Source organism: Fundulus heteroclitus, chromosome 20, assembly GCF_011125445.2.
Source record: "Fundulus heteroclitus isolate FHET01 chromosome 20, MU-UCD_Fhet_4.1, whole genome shotgun sequence".
NCBI classification, from domain to species: Eukaryota; Metazoa; Chordata; class Actinopteri; order Cyprinodontiformes; family Fundulidae; genus Fundulus; species Fundulus heteroclitus.
This window is the reverse complement of record NC_046380.1, coordinates 32,179,779-32,200,106: the sequence shown is the minus strand read 5'-3', so window position 1 is coordinate 32,200,106 and position 20,328 is coordinate 32,179,779. Positions and strand designations below refer to the sequence as shown.

General features: G+C 40.5%; 2 protein-coding genes across 3 annotated transcripts in view; one reads left to right on the top strand and one right to left on the bottom strand.

The window, feature by feature from the left end:
• Positions 1–4,410: 4,410 nt before the first annotated feature.
• Positions 4,411–10,766, top strand: glrx (glutaredoxin (thioltransferase)). The gene is made up of 3 exons (XM_012870729.3): positions 4,411–4,658; positions 6,478–6,609; positions 10,506–10,766. Exons 1-2 carry the CDS (start codon positions 4,452–4,454, stop codon positions 6,589–6,591), a joined length of 321 nt encoding a protein of 106 aa, XP_012726183.2. The 5' UTR covers positions 4,411–4,451; the 3' UTR covers positions 6,592–6,609; positions 10,506–10,766.
• The window catches only part of rhobtb3 (Rho related BTB domain containing 3), a 41,047-nt gene continuing 30,784 nt past the window's right edge, over positions 10,066–20,328 (bottom strand). Inside the window, exons 9-13 of one of the 2 annotated variants that reach the window (XM_036151519.1) lie at positions 18,892–18,997; positions 18,158–18,331; positions 12,457–12,623; positions 12,274–12,370; positions 10,066–10,645 (exon numbers count right to left, since the gene is read on the bottom strand). In XM_036151519.1, coding sequence (XP_036007412.1) covers positions 10,527–10,645; positions 12,274–12,370; positions 12,457–12,623; positions 18,158–18,331; positions 18,892–18,997 — 663 coding nt within the window. In that variant the 3' untranslated portion in view covers positions 10,066–10,526. Of the gene's footprint in view, positions 10,646–11,930; positions 12,371–12,456; positions 12,624–18,157; positions 18,332–18,891; positions 18,998–20,328 lie in introns of those variants that run through there. The other variant, XM_036151518.1, reaches the window with a different exon arrangement.

Genomic DNA, 20,328 nt, shown 5'->3' with positions numbered 1-20,328 from the left:
TGGACGGTGACTACAAACAGAAAAAAAACGGCCGATGACACCATGAACGCCGAGCAGGAGAAAAACAACGACTTACCTTCCTATCAACTCGGCCCGTTTTCCAGTCTTTCTAAGACATCGACACTCAAGCCATCGTTTGAGCTGAACGTTGGTATGTTGTTCCACAGTTCTACCAGTAAAATGGGCGCCTGGACATCCTCTTGTGAAAGTTTAACAGCTGTAAAGTCGGTCATATCCTTGTATCTGTTGCATGTGTAATGGCTGGTTGCTACGTGCGCTCTCACACTGTTTGCCCTACCTTAGCCGCAAGGGGCGTTGCTCATGAGATGGTGACGTCACGTGCGCTGTACGACATTTAGATATTAAAATCGTACACCAAATAATATTCTAATGACATATTAAAAAATATAACCTAATGATATAAAAAAAAGTTGAGTCTTTTTCTCAATTTCCGAGTCAGAATGATCTGAATGTAGGAGTCCGAGTCCAAGTTCGAGTCATCAGTGCTCAAGTCCAAGTCAAGTCACGAGTCTCTAAATTTAGCTAATGACTCGGACTCGAGTTCGAGTCTCGGACTCGAGTACTACAACACTGGAGTCAGGTTAACGGGCCACAGCATGGACATCATAAACGATGACAAATGATGTCTATGGGCCACAGGTTTGGGTTCTTCTCAGTGCCATGCTAACGTGCTATCTTGCTGAGTATCTTTCTCTTTCCTTATCTGATATTGACTCTAGGGTTGTTCCAAACAGCATAATTATTATTTTTTTATTTGATGAAACTCCTTTTAATTTTATACTTGTCTGTAGCATAGACATAATATAAAGAGTAGAGCCCGCATTGACTGAAATTATGGCCGCCATCTTGGGGCGGTGGACCTGCTACCCTAACCTGCTGGTATAAGCTAACCAGACGGATGCCACAGCACTGTGCGACGTATTTTTGTTTGAAACGACGGACTACTGACACCAGGGCTCGAGGGATACATTTTCACAATAAAGATTAACAGATATTTTCGATTAGAATGTTCTTTTTCTGTATTTTTGTCCACCAACAAAATTCAAGCTTGCTGTAGAAGCTATTTCTCAATTTTCTGTTACGTTTTAGAATTTAGATTATTTTGTTCATTTTTATTTATTTGCTTATTTGTTGTATAAATGTTTTTGTTAGAAAACAATTATTTGTTAGTGGTTTGTTTAATTAATTAATTAACAGTTAATCAATTAATTAATTAGTTAATTGATTTTTGTTTGGGTCTTGGGTGTGTTACATATATACATATACTTTAGGTAGCTCGGGATGAACGTGGGTGGACATATGTTTTTTTTTTTTTTTTTTTAACCATTCCTTCAGTCCTCAGGAACCAACGGTCAGTCACCATTAGACAGTCAATGAGTGAGCAGGTGACGCAATCACCAATGCAGGAACCAGAGCAGGAGAGGCAGCAAGTGGTGGTTTGTATCATGTTGTTTGCCTGCAGAGACCTGGGGCCCGTTCTTCGTACGTCGCTAACTCAGTTAGCTGGATTTGATTGTTGACGATTTGGCATGATCTTGGATCGTTTGGTTCTTCGAAAGACATCCTGCACTTGTTGTCATAGCAACATGTGCGCAATCTTAAACCTGATCGCGAGCAGGCTTATTTCATGTAAACAGGATTAGATCGCAGCTTTATAAGTGGAGGAGATAGGGAAGTCTATCCTGTAGTATTCATGTCGTCCATTTTTACAACAGCCTACCATGGACAGTATTTACGCATTTAATTTGTCCGTAGCAGACAAATTAAATGCGTAAATACTGTCCATGGTAGATGTTTCTATCACTTTCTACATACTGTAGAAAGTGATTAGATCCTCTGTTCGCAATAATTATTTCTAATTCATTTTATGTTGAGAATTTGTGAATTTTCTTATTCAGTTATTTTTATTTGTTGTTTTGATATTTTTGCCTGCGGTGTTCGCCTTTCTGCACTCCGCCTTGTTTGTGTCTCCAGAGCTTCCGTAGTTCATTCCAGTCCTTGTAGCTCCTCCGCTTTCCCCTTTTTCCCTCACAGCGTTTTTGCTTTTTTCCTTTATGTCAGAGCCTCCACGGGACCCACTAAAACATGGGGACAAGTAAAAGTGAAGTACAAGAATATCCTACAAAATGGTAGCCTTTAATTATTATCCTGTTTTTTAAAAAGCCACTTGTTATGGCAACAGATCCAATATCGATGTCATTCCTTAGACACTGGAAGTAAAGGACGCGTGCAAACAGTGAATTTTAACAAATAAATTCTTTATTAATAAAAAAATGAAGAATTAATGCAAATACTTAATGCAAATACAAAAATGACGATACATATGTTTTATAATTCTCCCTTTTTTTCCTTTTCCAAGTCATACACAGCTGTATTTCTCAGGTGTCTAATATACGGCTCAACAGGAAGCAAGCCTTTCAAAATAAAGCTAAACTTCACAATAAAATAGTCTGAACAAATCTTCTTTCTGAATATGATAAAAATAAAAAGGCCCTCACATTGTCTTGACATGACCTTTGACCCCATGACCCTTGACCCCAGGACCCTTAGGTGCGCACCCCCCTTTGAAAAATCCTGAATTCGCCCCTGAAAGCAAACCATCATACAAATAACTTAAATATTTTCTATTTATGGGTCTGACAACACTTTTTCCTCTTTTTAAAAACCACTGTTAAATGATGTGTTTGTCTGTTTATAACAGCCACCAAGAATTGCTGCGCTAAAGGATCCTGTCTATTGCGCAATACGCGACTAATTCGAAAAACTCTGCTAATTATTCTTGCACCTTCCACAACAGGTTGCTGTCGTAAAAATGGACGACATGGATACTACAGGACAGACTTCCCTATCTCCTCCGCTTATAAAGCTGCGATCTAATCCTGTTTACAAGAAATAATCCTGCGAGCAAGCAGGTTTAAGCTGGCGCACTTGTTGCTATGACAGCAAGTCCAGGATGAGTTTCGAAGAACCAAACGATCCAAGACGCTTTGGGTGGTCAACATGACTGGAAAAGCGCTATATAAGTTCAGTCCATTTACCATTTACCATTATAAGATCATGCCAAATCGTCAATAATCAAATCCAGCCAACTGAGTTAGTGACGTACGAAGAACGGGCCCCTGGAATAAACCAACACAGAACTGGATTTTGAGGTGTTTTTGGAAATTTTGTACTGCATTTTTTCCCCCCATGTTGTTGTTCTTCCTTCGACAGATTTCAAGGGCAGCGCCTCGTGGACTCCGTGTAGGCGGGGTCCGTGGCAGGTTCGAGGAATGCGCCTAACTGCTGCGCTGATAGCAGGGGCCGACTGGCTGCGTTCCTTGGCAACACAAGGCCTCAGTCAATCGTTCCTCCAAATGTTTGTTTGTTTAAGTGTATGTAATGGACGGTTGTACTGGAACTGATTTTTTGATTGCAATGCAAATTGTAATTGACAATAAAATTTGATTGATTTTTGTATTGATTGATTGATTGATAAACCAGAAACCCACGCTTCATAAAGTGATTATTTGAGTTACATTCAGTTTTAGTGTGTTCACCTTCAAGTCTTGAGTTTTTTGGTTTTCATGGTAATAAGGAATATTCCTTATTTCCGGCTTGGACATCAGTCGATAGTAGCGCTTTCAGCTTCCCTAAGCCGTTTTTCAGTGCATTGTGTGTGTCGGCAGCAGGTAAATCCAAAATTCTTTGCAAATTTCTCAAGCATTCTTCAAGTATACTATTTTTGCACTCTCCGCATATCCCATACTGAAAAAGCTCTTTCTATATTGTGGCATTTTCTTACAATTTTGTCAAACTGCCAGCGCCATTGAATGTTCATGCAATTATTTGGAGAGCTTACAGCCAATAAGGGCCTTCACTCAATGTCTTATATCAGATATCTTAAATTGTAATTCTTACTAGTCATAATTACGTTCGAGATATCTTAAATTACAATTACGGATGTGTGACACTTTCAATGACGAATCCGGTGACGTAATTTGAGATATCTTGAAAGGAATTTTGACTAGTCAAAATGTAATTGAAGATATCTTGAATTATTATTATTCCTAGTCAGATTGTAAATAAAGATATCTTAAATTACCATTCCGGATAGTCAAAATGTAGTTTTGTCAAGTCAAAATGCATTTTAAGATATCTGAATGTAATCGGATAGTCCGATGAAACCGAATTTATGTTAAAACGGCTTGCCATACTAGCTGGCCTTTTATGGCAAGTCGTTTTAACATAAATTCGGTTTCGTCTGACTATCCGTAATTACATTCCAGATATCTTAAATTGCTAAAACGTCTAGTCATAAAACAATTTGAGATATCTCGAATGTAAGGGCGGTAAAACCGAATTTATGTTAAAACGGCTTGCCATAGTCCTTTGCGTAGTTCCTGGTGACGTCATTGCCACCTCGGAGGCGCAGAGTTTGCTGAAGGGAGATGGCGCAGCAGTTCGTGAAGGCTGAGCTCAAAGGGGACAAGGTGGTGGTGTTTCTGAAGCCCACTTGTCCCTACTGCGTCATGGCCGAGGAAGTTTTGTCCAAGTACCCGTTCAAGCCGGGCCACCTGAAGAAGATCGACATCAGCGGACGCGACGACATGCAGAGCCTGCAGGACTATTTGCAGGAAATCACCGGAGCGCGGACGGTAAAGTGGCCGGCTTTGTTTGTCGTCCTGTCTAAAAAGCACGCTAAAATAACACACGTTCACTTTTTATCCTGCATTATTCGTCACGGGCTCCTTTCTATCGGACGAGTTACCCCACGCAGCCAGCTGTGAACGTTGCTTATATCCTTTTACGAAACGCAGCAGCTGCGGATAGTCCCCTTAGAACATCATAGACAAATGAAGTTGTTTCAGTAACTCCACTAAGGGAAACACTTTATATAGATTAGCACAGACTGGTGGTGTTTTAATGCCTTTATTTCTGTAAATGATGGCTACATACCTACTCAGGGGATCAATCCCCACAATGACTGAACCTCAGGGTGTGGACTTTCTTCAGAAACGTTTCCCCCCTTTGGTTTGCCTTTCTGAAGAGGTGTCATATTGCAGCAGAATAAACCTTTTTGTGTTCCGGTGTCATGCCGAAAAGTGCATGCCTGCCGAGATATGCATCCCCTGTCGCGGGAGCGCGCCTCGCTCTGTACAACTGCATATCGACGAGGAGACGTCAATGAACGCTGTGCTGTGCAGATGCACGTTTGATCTTCCGCTTAAGACCAATCTTTGCAGTTTCAAAACTCAACCTCGCTCTCAAGGTTTATTGTTGTGTGTGAATGACAAGAGACCACAACAAATAAATCAGCTGTAGCTACCTCGGATAAAAACTTTGGATTTAATGTTGATCATAACACAGGGGCGGTTCTAGGCAGGGGCCTGTAGAACTGTTCCTGGCCCCTGTACTAAAAACGTGATATTAAATTTCTTACGATGATAAATGCTGACAAAGATACCGTGACTGACTGGTCATTTGGATCAGTTGTATTTTTTTGTTTACGTTTTTACCCAATAATAAAATAACAAAATAATTAAAAAATAAATATATATATATATAAAAAAAAAACAATAATTTAAAATTAAGCTGTTTCACGTTAAACTCCTGCTGTATTGAGAAAAGATCAGGGTCTGCAACCTGCAGTTCCAGAGCCACAATTGGCTCTTTGGCTTACTTAATATATTAAACGATGAAATGTTGACCTGTTAAGTTTCTTTTCCCCCCCAATCTTTTGTTCTGTGCCCCTGTGAAAAAACACTGGCCCCACCCTGGCCCCCTGCTAAATTTGGTCTAAAACCGCCACTGTCATAACACCACTACTTTTTATAAATGTATCTGCCAAATAAACACATGTTTTTCCCACAAGAGGTATATTAAAACGTTTTGATATCATTAATTTAAGAACAAGTAACTGCGTTGGTCAAATTTGAATCCGTTTTCCTCGTCGATATGCAGTTGTACAGAGCGAGGCGCGCTCCCGGGACAAGGGATGAATATCTCGGCAGGCATGCACTTTTCGGCATAACACAGGCTTGTTGGTCACGGTTAAAGTCGATTTTTAAACTTTTTAATAATTTCTCTCGGAATTTGCTTAGGCCTGCACACATCTGCCCTATAGAATTGCATGTTCTCTTGTTTTTCCCCTTTTTAAAGAGTAGCCCAGACAGTCATATTTATAACTCACATAAATTAAGAGTTGTGGAAAACGGATTTTAAAATTCCTGGTGGACCGGCCTAAAAAAATATTAAAGTGTAATTTTATTAAAAGTTGTATGTTCTAAACGTTTAGGGGTGACATGCTAATGGAGGAGATCAGGAATTTATTTGATCCATTTTTTTGTTTTTGTTTGTTTGTTTGTTTGTTGTTTTTTTACATATCTTCACCGAGGGTTGACCTAAGTTAAAAGTAGTTTCATATCAAATGTATTCACCGGTCTTTATTTTTCCTATGCTGGCTAAAAAATGCAGGTCCCACGGGTGTTCATTGGTGAGGAGTGTGTGGGAGGCGGAAGTGACGTTGCGGCGTTGCACAAGAGCGGTGCACTCAGAGGGATGCTGGAGTCCATCGGGGCCCTTCAGTGATCTTCTCCACACCTTCAGGTACACAACACTGCAATATTTAATCTGACGTCTTATTTCGTAACCATTTTTAATGTGGAAGTTTTTTGTTATATGTTCCTCTTTGCAATCTTTTCTTTTCTTCTTCTTTTTTGCTCATATGCAACTTTTTGGCCAGTTAAGCTTCCTGAATTCCTTAAATTGTCTTTAACTTAATGCTGAGCAAGCGTTAAGCAGAAGTTGAGTCACTATTATCTACAGTTAAACTCAGACAAAAAATGATTGCACCGGATGGTCATTAAACAGCAACTGGGTTGATTGAGATACTCCTTGAAGCCCAGGGGCAGGAATTGAGTTGTGATTTTTGATGAAACATTTTCCCTGAAGGAACTCTTAAAACAGCTGCTAAGAAATAGATTTTTTCTTTTTCAACTGAAGAGCTTCACAAAACTCCGATCAAGATGATCTAAGTGGTAAGGAACCTAAAAAACAATCAGTGTTAGGGGATGGATCGATGGATGGACTAACAGACTAGATAGATGGATCTTTAATGATTATAAACAGATGGATGGATGGATTATGAACAGATTGATGGATGGATTATAAATGGATGGTTGAATTGAGTAACAGATTAGATAGATGGATGGATGGATAAATGGATGGTTTATGGACAGATTAGATAGATGGATTATAAATGGATGGTTGAATTGACTAACAGATTAGATAGATAGATGGATGGATGGATAAATGGATGGATTATGGACAGATTGATGGATGGATTATAAATGGTTGGACTAACAGATTAGATAGATGGATCTTTAATGATTATAAACAGATAGATGGATGGATTATAAACAGATTGATGGATGGATTATAAATGGATGGTTGAATTGACTAACAGATTAGATAGATGGATGGATGGATAAATGGATGGATTATGGACAGATTGATGGATGTATTATAAATGGATGGATGGACTAACAGATTAGATATATGGATGGATTTTGAATGATAAACGGATGGATGGATGGATGGATTATGAACAGATTGATGGATTATAAATGACTGGTTGAATTGACTAACAGATTAGATAGATGGATGGATTTTGAATGATAAACGGATGGATGGATAGATTATGAACAGATTGATGGATGGATTATAAATGGATGGATGGATGGACTAACAGATTAGATAAATGGATGGATTTGAATGATTATAAACAGATGGAGGGAAGGATGGATGGATGGATTATGAACAGACTGATGGATGGGCGGACTAACAAATGGATGGATGGATTATTAAGCGATAAATTGATGGAGAGATGGACAGACAGAAGGATGCATTCAGAGAATCTGATGGAAACACATTTTTTTTCATTCCGCTTTCATTTTGCATACTTCCAGATCTGTAAAAACTGCTTTTATCAGACTCCATACCAGCCCGTATGTTTCCAGACGCTCCCCCGACAGCCCTAGAAGCTCCGAGTAAGCCAAGCTGTCCCGAAACACACGAGGGAAGCACACGAAGGCCGGCCTGTTGGTAGCAGCTGCTGCACCATCCCACCTGGAGGATTAATTGGAGGAAATAAAACCCAACGGCCCGTGCAAACGGCAGCAGCGTGTTCATTCTAAAACAAGTCTTTATTTAAAGTCAGACACTATGTTATCTACAGCCTGTACAGTGAGTTCACCAGCTTCCACTTTGTTTCACAGTCCACAGTTTCGCCTGCTATTTACTGCTTTCGCTAACGAATTCAGGATTCCTCTGAGGATTTGTTATCGGGTGCTGAATTTGGCAGCCGCCGTGCGCCTTTGGGTGAAATCGGCGCCGGCTCACAGCCTAACCCTCACAGTGGCGTCTGAACTGACGGCAATACACAGATATCGGCTACATTTCGGCAAAGCTACTCACTAAAACCGGATTCCCGCTACGCCACAGATGGTGTGATCGATGAACATACACTGGTAGTAATCGATGGGATAAGCAAAGAGCCGTCGAAAGCAGCAGGCGATTCTCTTCTCTTTTTCCCGAGACACTTGTTGTAACTCCTTTCGTAAATAGCAGTGAAAAGTTCGACTGTAAATAAGTGCAGCGGTGCGGCCTGGGCCTCACGCAAGAAACACACATGTTGTAGAGTTTACAAAAATAATTGCAGCACCATAAATCATAATCCCCTTATGATTGAAAACAATCTTGTTAAATAAAACCAAACGACAACGGCATAAAGAGAAAGAAACAGGATCAAATAAATATATAGCGTTTTTAACTGAGAGGCAGCGAGGTTTTTCCTGTGTTAACTTAGCTTCGAGGTGTTTTCTTCTTAATGCCACTTCTGAGAAGTATTATCCGCTTCACGCCGGTCGAGATAAGAACCCTTATCTGCTCAACATGTTTTCAATGCACCAAAAACATTGTAGAAAACTAAAGCTAAACAGATTTGAATAAAAATGTAAAAAATATAGTAACTAATGTCTAAATCCGATGCATAGACCACGTTTGATTCGGTTACCAGCTTCGTACATTTTATTTAAAGGATTTTTTTTTTTTCTATTACTATTACTATTTTCAGTGCAAGTGAAATGCCCTCATTTAAATCAAGCTATGATCAAAGTGTACTGCGTCTAACGAGATGATGAAACGTTATCTGGCGACGAGGCAATAAGATTCGAAATAATTGCAATTCAATTGGTCCTCGTCAAAAGCTAATCTGAGCTTCTGATATATTACAGATGGGAACGAGAGCCGGTTGCGGCGCAGTCATTTTGCCTCGGCTCTGCTCGCGGTCCTTATCTCTACAGTGCTGAGGGGCTGACTGAGCTGTCGGATGGCCCAGCTTTACCGCACGCTGGATGTGCGCGTGGTGATTATTTCCGTCCGTCAGGACACGGACACGCCTTGATCTTAGTTTCCCATTTTGTCTCATTATAACCACAAACCTGGTTGCATTTTATTTAGATTTTATGTGGTAGACCAACACAAAATAGTGCATGGTTTGAGGACTATCCTTTGTGTTTGTCTCTCTTTATTCTAACCATCAGTAAAAACCAAGGCGGCCGATTGTCTTCAGAGGTTTCTCCTGCGCATGATTTAGTCTCAGTGTACATGGTGTCCCGCGAAGGCCTCCGAGGAGCACAGCCGACGGGTCAGGGAGAAAGTTGTGGGGAACTTTAAAGCAGGGTTAGGTTGAAGAAACGTATGTGAATACGTGGCTATCCACCCAAAGCAAAGATCAGCAGCCGAGAGGCGCGTGGCGACTCTGGAGGAGCTTATCTGGAAATCTGCATCGCTCGCTTTCCACTTTACAGCAAAACCTTTTGTTGGTCAGTCACATAAAAGACGTTGAGGGTTTGTGGTTTTAATGTGACAAAATGTAAAAAGCTGAAGGGATGCGAGCGCCTCTGCAAGGCGCCGTCTACCACGCATCACTGTGGTGATGACACGGTTGGCCTGTCTCCATACAGAGCAGACACTGCACCAAAACAATCAGTCCCTTCTGGATTTTTTTTTTTTTTCTCAACCTGAATTCACATAAGGACCGATCTGGGTTGTTTTCCACCGAATGCTTGGATATTTCACACCATTCTGTGATTTATTTTTTTTTCTTTTTCTGTGAAGCTCACTGTATTGCCAAAGCTGTCAGTAGAAAATATAATCTATCACAGAGCCTCCAACCAGAGGTCGGACGGTCGTTTTAAAATCATATTGGGTTTTAAGGATCAGTCATCACATATTTCCTGTTTTGCAAGAGTCTGTAGGCAGGGAGGAGGAAGTGGAGACTCCAGTCCCAACGGATCAGCTGCTTCAAAGTTGTTGTTTTTTTTATTTGTCTCTGAACTCCTTCCCAGAGTTGTCCCGCAAAGTCAAACTTGTGTTTCAGTCATTAATCCTCTCTTGCCTCGAGTTATTCCCTGCCATGATTCCTTTCCTCCGTTCTGCAGGGTCGAGGCGTCCAGATGTGGTCACATGACCAGGCAGCGAGACTTGCGGAGTTTGCGGCGCCGCTGCTGATACTCGCTGAGCTCCTGCAGGTATCCTCTGGACGGCCAGCGGAGCCTCTCCACCTGCTCACGCTCCTCCTCTGGAAGAAACGCAGACGAAAAAGGCCATGACCTGCTTACCCCACGCTACCCGTCCAGCTGTATAAATGAGTTCTGTGTAACTGACTAAACCCAATAAAACAGCTTCTGCTTTGCAATGTTGGTGTTTGTAGCTATGCTATCTTCATCGGCTTTGTTGCCGCCTGGTAAATGCACACGATCCCTGCAGGCGATGCAAGGGCCAAACTCAGCCAATCAACTATAAGTGGACATTTATTTGGTTTCAGTCAGGGATCCTAACTTAAAACCAAATAAATGTCCAGTTAAACTGTCCAATGTAACATATTTTTCAGTAAGATGTTTATTGAATTACATTTTCCCCCCTTTAAATTGTAACAAATCAAGGATTTTTGAGAGCATAAAAACATTAGCTAGTTGGGTTTTATGACCTGTATGTTCTATAAATCTATAAACAAGTTGATGCTCCAATTGGATTCATATTCTCCAGTTTCTTTTCCTTGTGTTTCTTTATTTATTTATTTATTTTTTTTTGGCATCCAAGCCAAGTAACATCAGCTCTACTTTAAAATGTAATACAAATAGACTTTTTTAAGTCTGCAAATTGTTATCCTACAGTAAATGGCAATTGTATAGTCCTAACAGGTTATCATTTATTGTTTGATATCGTTTGATGGGTTCCTTCTGTTTTACTGCTGTATACGTATAGAGATAAATATAGACCAGAACCTGTTTTATTATCCCACGGGTCCGGATCAGAACCTCTAAGGAGGCTAGAGGCCTCGGAAGCAGTCAAACCGGCTTCATTAAAACAGTTTTGAACAAGCATTAATTTACCGGTTTGCTCTGCAAACATAAATAAAAATACTAGAAACATTAAGTATGGGGGGGGATCAGCATTTCAGGTTGGTAATGGTGTCATTTATAAAAACGTGAATTATAAATAATGATGAAATGTGCTTACCTGTACCTAAATTTGTCAATGTATGAATAAATATAACAGGAATCACATCTTTAAACTGAAACCTTTTCCATCCCCCAGAGTTGCAGAATTATTCTCTTTTTAAATTTGCTACTAATAAATCAAAGTAAGATGTGTTTAAAATCAGCCAAAACGTACATTAATTTATCTCAGTTTAATGAAGAATTGCTTTAATTCAGGTACCGTAATAATTGATCTCTATTTACCTTAGATATTTACTGTTATCAAAAAATGCTATTTAATTTGGTGGAATTAATCTTTTTCTTCAGATGTTACATATTTTGTATAAGAATAATCCTGGTTATTAAGATGTTTTTTAAGCAGATTATCACTACAAGATGAATCATTTGCAACACTGTTATTGTCTGAGAGTCTTATTTCAGGGATTAAAGTGTTAGCGTTTAAATATAAATCACCTAAACTTTTTAAGTAGTGCATTTTGCTGCAGGCGACAAAATGGCAAAGAAGAAAACCTTTGATATTTAGCTTGGGCGGGTTTAAAAGAATAACCTTTTCACGCAACCTCACTAAAAACAAAACTCAACTATCACAGTGAGGTGCTCGCTTCTGTCGTAAGCAACATGAAGAAAGGATAACCGCCTGTTGTCTTTTAAAATGCGTGACGACAGGCCTTGGTTAAAACTATTTGTTCAGGAAATTCCTACTGACCCGAGAGCTCCAGGAAGTCCGGCTTATGACTGAAGATCAGGTAGTTGTTGGCGATGAAGTGGAGGAGCCAGATGTACAGCTGCTCTGCATTGTGGCACTGAGAGTCAAAGACGAGCAACAAAAGCGTCAACCTCTGTCTCTTGGGCTGTTTCTCTTTTTAAAAAGCCACACACGCGCACTGACCTTAGCTCTGCGCAGAAGTCGAACCACGCTGATCCCTGTCGACGACAGCTCTCTGCTGGGCATGCTCTGCAGGTAAGCACACACGCACACCTCGCACAGGTGCTGCAGTCGCTTCACCTGGTACATCTCGGCGCAGACCAGCACGGCCATGGCTTGCAGCACACTGGCTGGACACACAGACACACGCAGCTCTGTCTAATATCCCTTAAACTCAGTTCATCTACATTCTTACACTGCAAAAACCGATCTAAAAATAAGTAAAATGTTCTTAAAGTTAGCGTATATGTCCTTGATTTGAGCAGGTAAATAAGATTGTCTGCCAATGGAGTGAGTAATTTGACCCCTCAAATAAGATAATTAGATATACTGCACTTGAAATATAGATTGGAGATGATTTGTTCCTATTTTAAGTGCAAAAATCTTATTCCATTGGCAAATCATCTTATTTTCCTGCTCAAATCAAGGACATATACACTGACTTTAAGAACATTTTACTTATTTTTAGCTCTGTTTTTGCAGTGTACCTGCAGTATAGAGCAGAGGAAAAAGGCAAAAAGTTCAGTGTCGATTCTTGGAGTAGCCCCTATTTAGTTGTAAATCTGTTTTAAGCTGTCTCCATTTTAATCCAATGGAAGCATCAGAAAACCTGTCAGATGCTCAATTTAGGTTTATTCATTTAGGTCATTTCTGTGTATTTCTTCAGAAACATCTGACTCTACAGGCTGTTAGCAAGGTGCCTATGGATAAAGAAAAGGAAAGAAAAATGTATTATTAGATCTTTGTTTTGGTTTGGATTGAGAGCTGTGACCTGAGGTCCAGCACAAGGACACAAACGGCATCTTATAGCCGTAAGTATCGCCTTGTGTGGCACAATCAGAGCCCGGCCTCCAGCTCTATTTATACGTTTTGTTTAATGAAGATCTCTGTTAAATTTTTACCATTGCAGCAAATTAATACCAATTTTATCTGTTCTTGTTGACAACTTGTGCAGGCAAAAATGCTCACCAGGATAGCTCATATTTAATATTTATTTTGTTTTCTATAAAATTACCAGCTAAAAATAACTTGCTTGACATTTTTTTTTAATAAATCAAAAATATTTAAACATCTTCTATTGTAATTTATATACAACTGGCCAATTAAAAACCTCACACCTATATCCAGTAAATACGCGACGACTGTAGAGAAAATGCGGCGTTATAGTCGCACATTCCAAGGCTGTATTTAGTCTTCAAGCTGACACAGTATTGTTAATCAAAAGTAACATTTTAAATGTTTCATTTACCCCGGGCACCCAACAATAATCATAAAAAAGTATGGAAACATGATCCATTCTAAAACTTAATGACTTTTAGCATTCATTTCCTGCCTTTTCCAACTTTTCGGATGTGCAGTTCCAGTCAGAAGTTTGCATCCACTCATCATCGGTACAAACCTAATTTTAAATCAGGAACTTTAATGATGTCTTAGTTTGAACCATTCCTATTTTCTTACAGTGGGATGAGAAAAAAAAAACACATAGATATAGTTACCCAGGCTTGAATTTATTGTGGTTCTCTTTTATCAACACCGTAATCGTTTAATGTCAATGTGGACAGAACCTTTCCAGAAGCTTAAATTCATCCTGCCTCAAAATAATCATAAAAATCATCTTAATTTATCATCACAACTTTGTACATTGCCATGAAATTCATCCTCTCCATTTAACCCGTCCCTTAGGGAACGTTCATGGCGTATTCTGGAGCTAAAGGTCTTGCTCAGGGACCAGAGTGGCAGTCTGTGGGATTTGAACCGGGAGACTATCAGCCTCTCCAGGATGAAAGCACCCTGCTCTAACCACTAGATCACCACTTTCCAAACACATAAAACCAGCGTGTTTGTTGTTCTGTTTGAAAACGTATCAGTGTCCAGGTTTCAGATTTCTAAATGTATTCACTCTGCTTCTGCATCGGGAAACCAAACCATTCAAATAAGCTCTACTGATTCTGCAAAGAAAGGTCGGCAAACATCCAGCCAGAGTGATGCCAGCTCCAAGCTTGTAGTTTCTCTCCAACTAGCTGAAGCGCATGTATCCAAAGGTTAGTGAGGGTGTATGCACATATCTGAGCCAACTCTGTGTGAGTTGCAGAAAATCCACAGTAAATTAAAACCTTGAAATCAGATTGTTCTTTCTAAAAGTAATTGCTCAAATGCACCGTGACGTGTCCAAAAAGTAATTTAACATTCTTGCTGATGACAAGCGGATCCACATTTCTTTGCACCTAAAATTAAAACATTGGATATTTCTGTGGAAAAAGCCAAAAGGATGAAGCCACACTGAAATCTTTGAATGGCATACCGAATAAGCTGTTGTAATAAAGTCTAAATCTACAGCCATCTTCCTGAGTTCTCACTTTACATTCTTGCAGGCAACAGACAAAAAACGAGGACCCACAAATCAGCAGAACGATGATAAAATATCGAATCAAACTACGTCAATACAGCCTAATATTTCCTGTTGTTTTTGTCAAACCCTATGTTTAGCACCATTTGCCTCATCTCTCCCTCTCTCTCTTTCTCTCTTTCTCTATCTCTCTCTCTCTCCTTCCATACGCGCCTCAGACGTGCTGCTGCTGCACCATCGGCTCAGCAGCAGCACGTACAGAAAGCTTTGTCATGTCCGGCTGAACAATTGCTCAAACGAGCATTAGGAACGTCTCCTTTCATATGTTCCGAACATATTATGGCAGAGAAATGCAATGCTAGCCTTCTTGCTTTGACAGCAAAGTGTTTGTCCCTGATACTCGTGTAGTTACCTTGTCCTGACCTTGACTGCCGGGGGTCTTATGTAACTAAAGGGTTGCCGCAGCTTCTGAAGCTGCTTCTCGGCCGTAATTGTATGCGGTCAGGAGTCGATATGAAGCTGTAGCTCTACAATAACCCGAGATCTTCGTCCTGGGGCTGTTTTGACTGGATGTTTTAGGAAGAAATGTTTCATCAAATGATCTCAGTTTGCCAATACAATCTGAACTGTCTGCAATATTCTGCAGATAAGACCTTGAAGTTACAATTTTTTTTTCATCACATCACCTGATCCATGCTGCTTAAGACAGTAGTGCCAAGTGTTGCCATTCAAAAAGCCTTTTTCAAGCTCCTACCACTAAAAAGGCTATTTAAAAAGCATTGTCTTATGATATGTTAAGTCATTTCTGTTGATCATTTAGGCTGGGAGAGAGCAAGACTTGAAGTAGATAACAGTAAGGCTGAGCGGAGTTCAACAATATTGTTTGTTTGTTGCATTTTCAGCTTTCACTCTTAGTCTTTGAACCATGGCAGGCAGATTAGAAAGCAGGGTTTTCAATGCTGTTTTTTCTTTAGATCTTCTCATAGTACTTAAGGAGAAATTGGAATCGGTGTGAACCGGTATCAGCAGGTCAAGGCTTTCCAGCAACCACAGACCAGAAATAAGACACAAAATTCTGAATGGTGGATCTCCTTAAAAATTTAAATTAATCCTAATCTAGATGCCAACAATTTATTTGGTAGGCATGCATGAAAAAAAGACCTTCCTGTCCTGTTATAACAAATGTAAACAGGGAGTTTGCCATAGGCCACTGGGCCTTTAACAGGAGCGTGCTTTAGTCACATGAGATTAAGATTCATTCTTACTCTTCAGTGTGGGAGAGGATCTGTGATGCTGCGGGCCCTGCGAACCTCGGTGGATCTATTCGGAGGATAACGATCCAAAATGAATGGCCTGTGGGTCACCTAACATAAAATCAGCCTTCATCCAGGAGGAGCATCTTTGTCCACAAAACTAAGTCCTGTAGAAAAACTATGGGCTAAAATGACTTGACTCTAAGGAGAGAGTCATCGGTGTGGGAGCTGTCACTGCGTCCAGAAGACAGGAATGTTAGCAATTATCAGTATTGGTTAAAGGATGCATAGATATATAAGAAAGATATATAAGAACTGTTTGTTTTTTTCATTCAGGCTGTCAGAGTGTAAGAGAGAGCGAGGCTTAAAGAAGATAACAGGAAGGCTTAATGTATTACAGCCAAATTGCTCTGTTTTATCATTTTTAACTCTCCATTTCTGTCTGTAATGAAACATTATGGATTTGGAAAGCTCAGGGTTATGCTAAGGATCTATATTGTCAAGAGGATCCACAAAGAGACCACAATATTCTGATCGGCACATAGGTACTCACCACTAGAGGGAAGAGTTTGCATACTTTTAAAAAACATTATTAGAAGTGAATTCTGCTCTGTCTAACTTTAAGGCAATGACATATATGTTATAATATAGTGTGTATAAAACGTATATGATAGTAAGTCATTGCTACAATAAAGTAATCAGCTAAATGCTCTCAAAATTTATTTTTGTGTGACAGAGGAAAACAACAACATGTGTGGGGATGTGACTTGGACCGCCACTGGCAGCTGAAGCAGCAATGCCACGCTCTGATTTCAAACATCCCCCTCAATCTAATTGAATTTTAAGCTCAGTGCCGTTTTTCGAGTATCTCTTGAGACCAACACTGGGAACACGTCGCGCTCCCACAGATGGATGATAAGATCAGTCGTCTGCGCCTTTGTTTTAGGCTTAGGTTTGTGGCTGAAGGCCGTGTGGCAACGCTGACACACGTCTCGCTGCTGCTTTCTCATTTCTTTACGGAGCTCACATCCAGAACACGTGGAGAGACCCTGATCTCTGTTACAAATCACTCAATTCATTAACAATTGTTCACTTGGAGAGCTGATTATAGCTGTGTAAAAATGTGCAATACCATAATCCCACAGTGGAAAATCAGGAGCATTCTAACCTTTAATTTGAGAACATTTACTCAATTAAAATCACACATTAACAATTAAGATCTCTTATTGGCGCCCATTACAAGTCTTTTACATATGAGGCATAAATATAACATGACAGAGAACTTGATGTCTGCTGTTGGGTGGGGTAGAAGCTGCTGTGGGTCTCCAAAAGACCGAGGAGACCTCTTCTCCAAAATGTCTCTCTGTTAGTATTATATTATAGGAGAAGACTCAGTGCTGTCCCACGGTCACAGAAGGGGTGCCAAAGGTAGTTTCTTAGTTTCGCACTTAGTTACTTTAGGCAAGCAAAGTATGGATTTTCTCTCTAATTTGCTCAGTGAAGATATGCTACAGAAATAAAAGTTACCTGGTTTTTATGCGGAGGGTGCTGTGCTGCGTATAGTTTTAGGATCTCTTGTGTCTTCTCTATAACCAGATGCCTAACCCTTACTAAGTCTAAAAGTTAGCTAAATAAAACCTTAGATGCTAAGCAATACATAATCCCTGCACTTTTTGCATAATTGCATCTCCATCCAGCATTACAAATGCGGCCGAACTCTTAGTTTCTAGATGCATTCTTGCACAAATGCCCTTTGCACAATCAAATTCTGTACATACAAACGGTTTTTAAAAATACTCACCTATACACTGTGGCTTTCTCCTGCATTGTTTACACTTCAGTTGTTTACTTTTAAATCACTGCTGCACCTTATACTGTAATTTAATTTTACTGCAATTTATAAGCTGTATGCAACGAAATTTCGTTCTGTACGCACTCTGTGCATACAAAATGACGAATAAAGTTGTCTAAGTCTAAGTCATTCATTATTTCTTTATATGAAACAAAACCAGAATCAGCCTGTAGTTGAGTTACTCCTGTGGGTTTGCGCGTGTTTTAGACTCACCAGGGCAGCAGGAGTCCGTGTAGAGGTACTCCAGAAAAGACAGGAAGGTGTCAGAGGAGACGCCGTGGATGGGAACCACTCTGCTGCGGGCCTCGGCGTACTTGCCGCTGAACATGGCCGCCATCACGTCACAGCGCGCCACCAGCACCGCCCGGTGGGCCGGCAACACGCTTCCTGATTGACACAATAATCAATTGCAATTTAATTTGTTGGAGCAAAAAAAAAAAAAAAAAAAAACTGGGAGATAAGGACTGGACAGGACAAATGATTAAAGTTGGTAATAAATGTATTTTGCCCTGAAGTAACAAGGGAATAAATGATCCCAAGTCATAATGGGAATATTCACATCATCACCCGCATTTTACAGCCAGTGGCGAGCCTCCCTTTTCATAAGCAGAATCCCTTTTATTAAATATGCTTTGACCTCTAAAATTTTTTAACTCAGCTCAGGGGTACATGGGGTACAGCTCACTGCATTCTTGATGTGCTAAATATTGATTATGGGATGCTTTGGGGCCTTTTTGCTTGTATTTCTCAGTTTAATAGAGAGGAGAAGCTTTCCGGGGAGAGGAAACATGACAAAAGCAGAGAGGAGCCTTTCATTTGAACCGTTTTACCTCAATTTGTCTCTTAATGAATAACCTGGGCTGGGGACAGAGATAATAATTCACTTCAACCTGCTGTGCGAGACACTAAGAGCGTTTGTCATTCCGTGCCTTTCTAACTGCGCCCACCTTGAACCATGAAGATCACGTCCGAATAAAGCGGAGAGTTGAACAGGTTGACGAGGGTCTGGGGTCCGAGTTGAGCTGCCCGCGCACTCGGCGTGTCCCTGGAGCTCTACAGAGAGAGAGAGAGAGAGAGAGAGGGAGCAGAAAGCCAAAAGAGTTAGACCCAGGAGTTTAGCATTCCTCAGCTTCTTGTTACGAGGAAAATTGTCATGCTGAGCATCTTTTATGCCTCCCTCATAGAATACAGATGGCCCCTCTGCCGGTTTTCCTCACCGCTACAATAAAACACGCTAAAACTGCAGTGCCAAGAGCGACGTGACAGCAAGTGGCCCACGGTGAATGAAAAGCGGGGGCCAGATGGTTTTACGTGACACCTATTATCGGAACATTTAAGCCTGTTTTATGGAATAGAGCGACGTGCAAAAATATAAATGACCCTTGATGTTTTTCCCGATTTTCTCACAATACAACAACAAACTTCAGAGCATTTTGTTAGGAGTTTATATGCAGGAATAACAAGGTAGTGGATGACCGGGAACCAGAAATAAAGGGATACATACTTTAAAAAAAAATGTAAAAAAATCTGAACAGTGTGGTATTCAGAGTCTATAGTTTTCATCAGCTTTCCACATCTACAGACTACAATTGTAACTCTTCTGTTTTTTAAAATAGCTCAAGTTCAGTCCTGCTGGATGTAGAGCATCAGAATCTAAAATCTTTTTAGGTGTGGTCCTAAACTGTGCCGTTCTCAGATAGAAAGTCCTCTTTGATCTAAGCCCTTCCCTTGTGGTGCTTGGCTGTATATTTAGGAATGACGTCCTGCTGAAAGGAGGACCTCTGCACCAGGACCAACACCTTTGCAGCCTCCAACAGGTTTCCTTCTAAGGGCTGCGCTCCAGGCTGGTTCCCATCCACTCTAACCAGCCTCCCTGTCCCCGCTTTAGAAAAGCATTTTCACAGCATGATGGCGCCTTGCTTTATTGCAGGGATTATGTGTTCAGGGTGAGGTGCAGGATTAGTTTTCCAGCACATGTAGAGCTTTGCATGCAGGCCAAAATAGCCGTGTTCCCTACAAGGGTTGTGGCAAAACTTCACCTGGATTTTTTTTTCTAGCAACTCTTCCACAAATACCAGATTTGCTGAATACCGATGCACACCAAATGTTTCTTATTTGTGTCAAATACAGGCCCTGTTTAGTGCCTTGCAATTGCACTGATGTTTTATTGATGAAACGTGGACTATTAGGAGATAAAACTGGGATTTTTTTTTTTGTCGCCATTTAGATAGTGCACACGTGTTCACAGTTGAGGGTTGTAAAGCAGCCTATTACCGCTGCGTGACCTTTATCAGTCTGCTGAAGCACGAAGAACTAACATTCTCACGCTGCCCTGCTGCGGGGAGACAGGCAAATTATTCAGGGGAGAAAACAACAGAAACAAG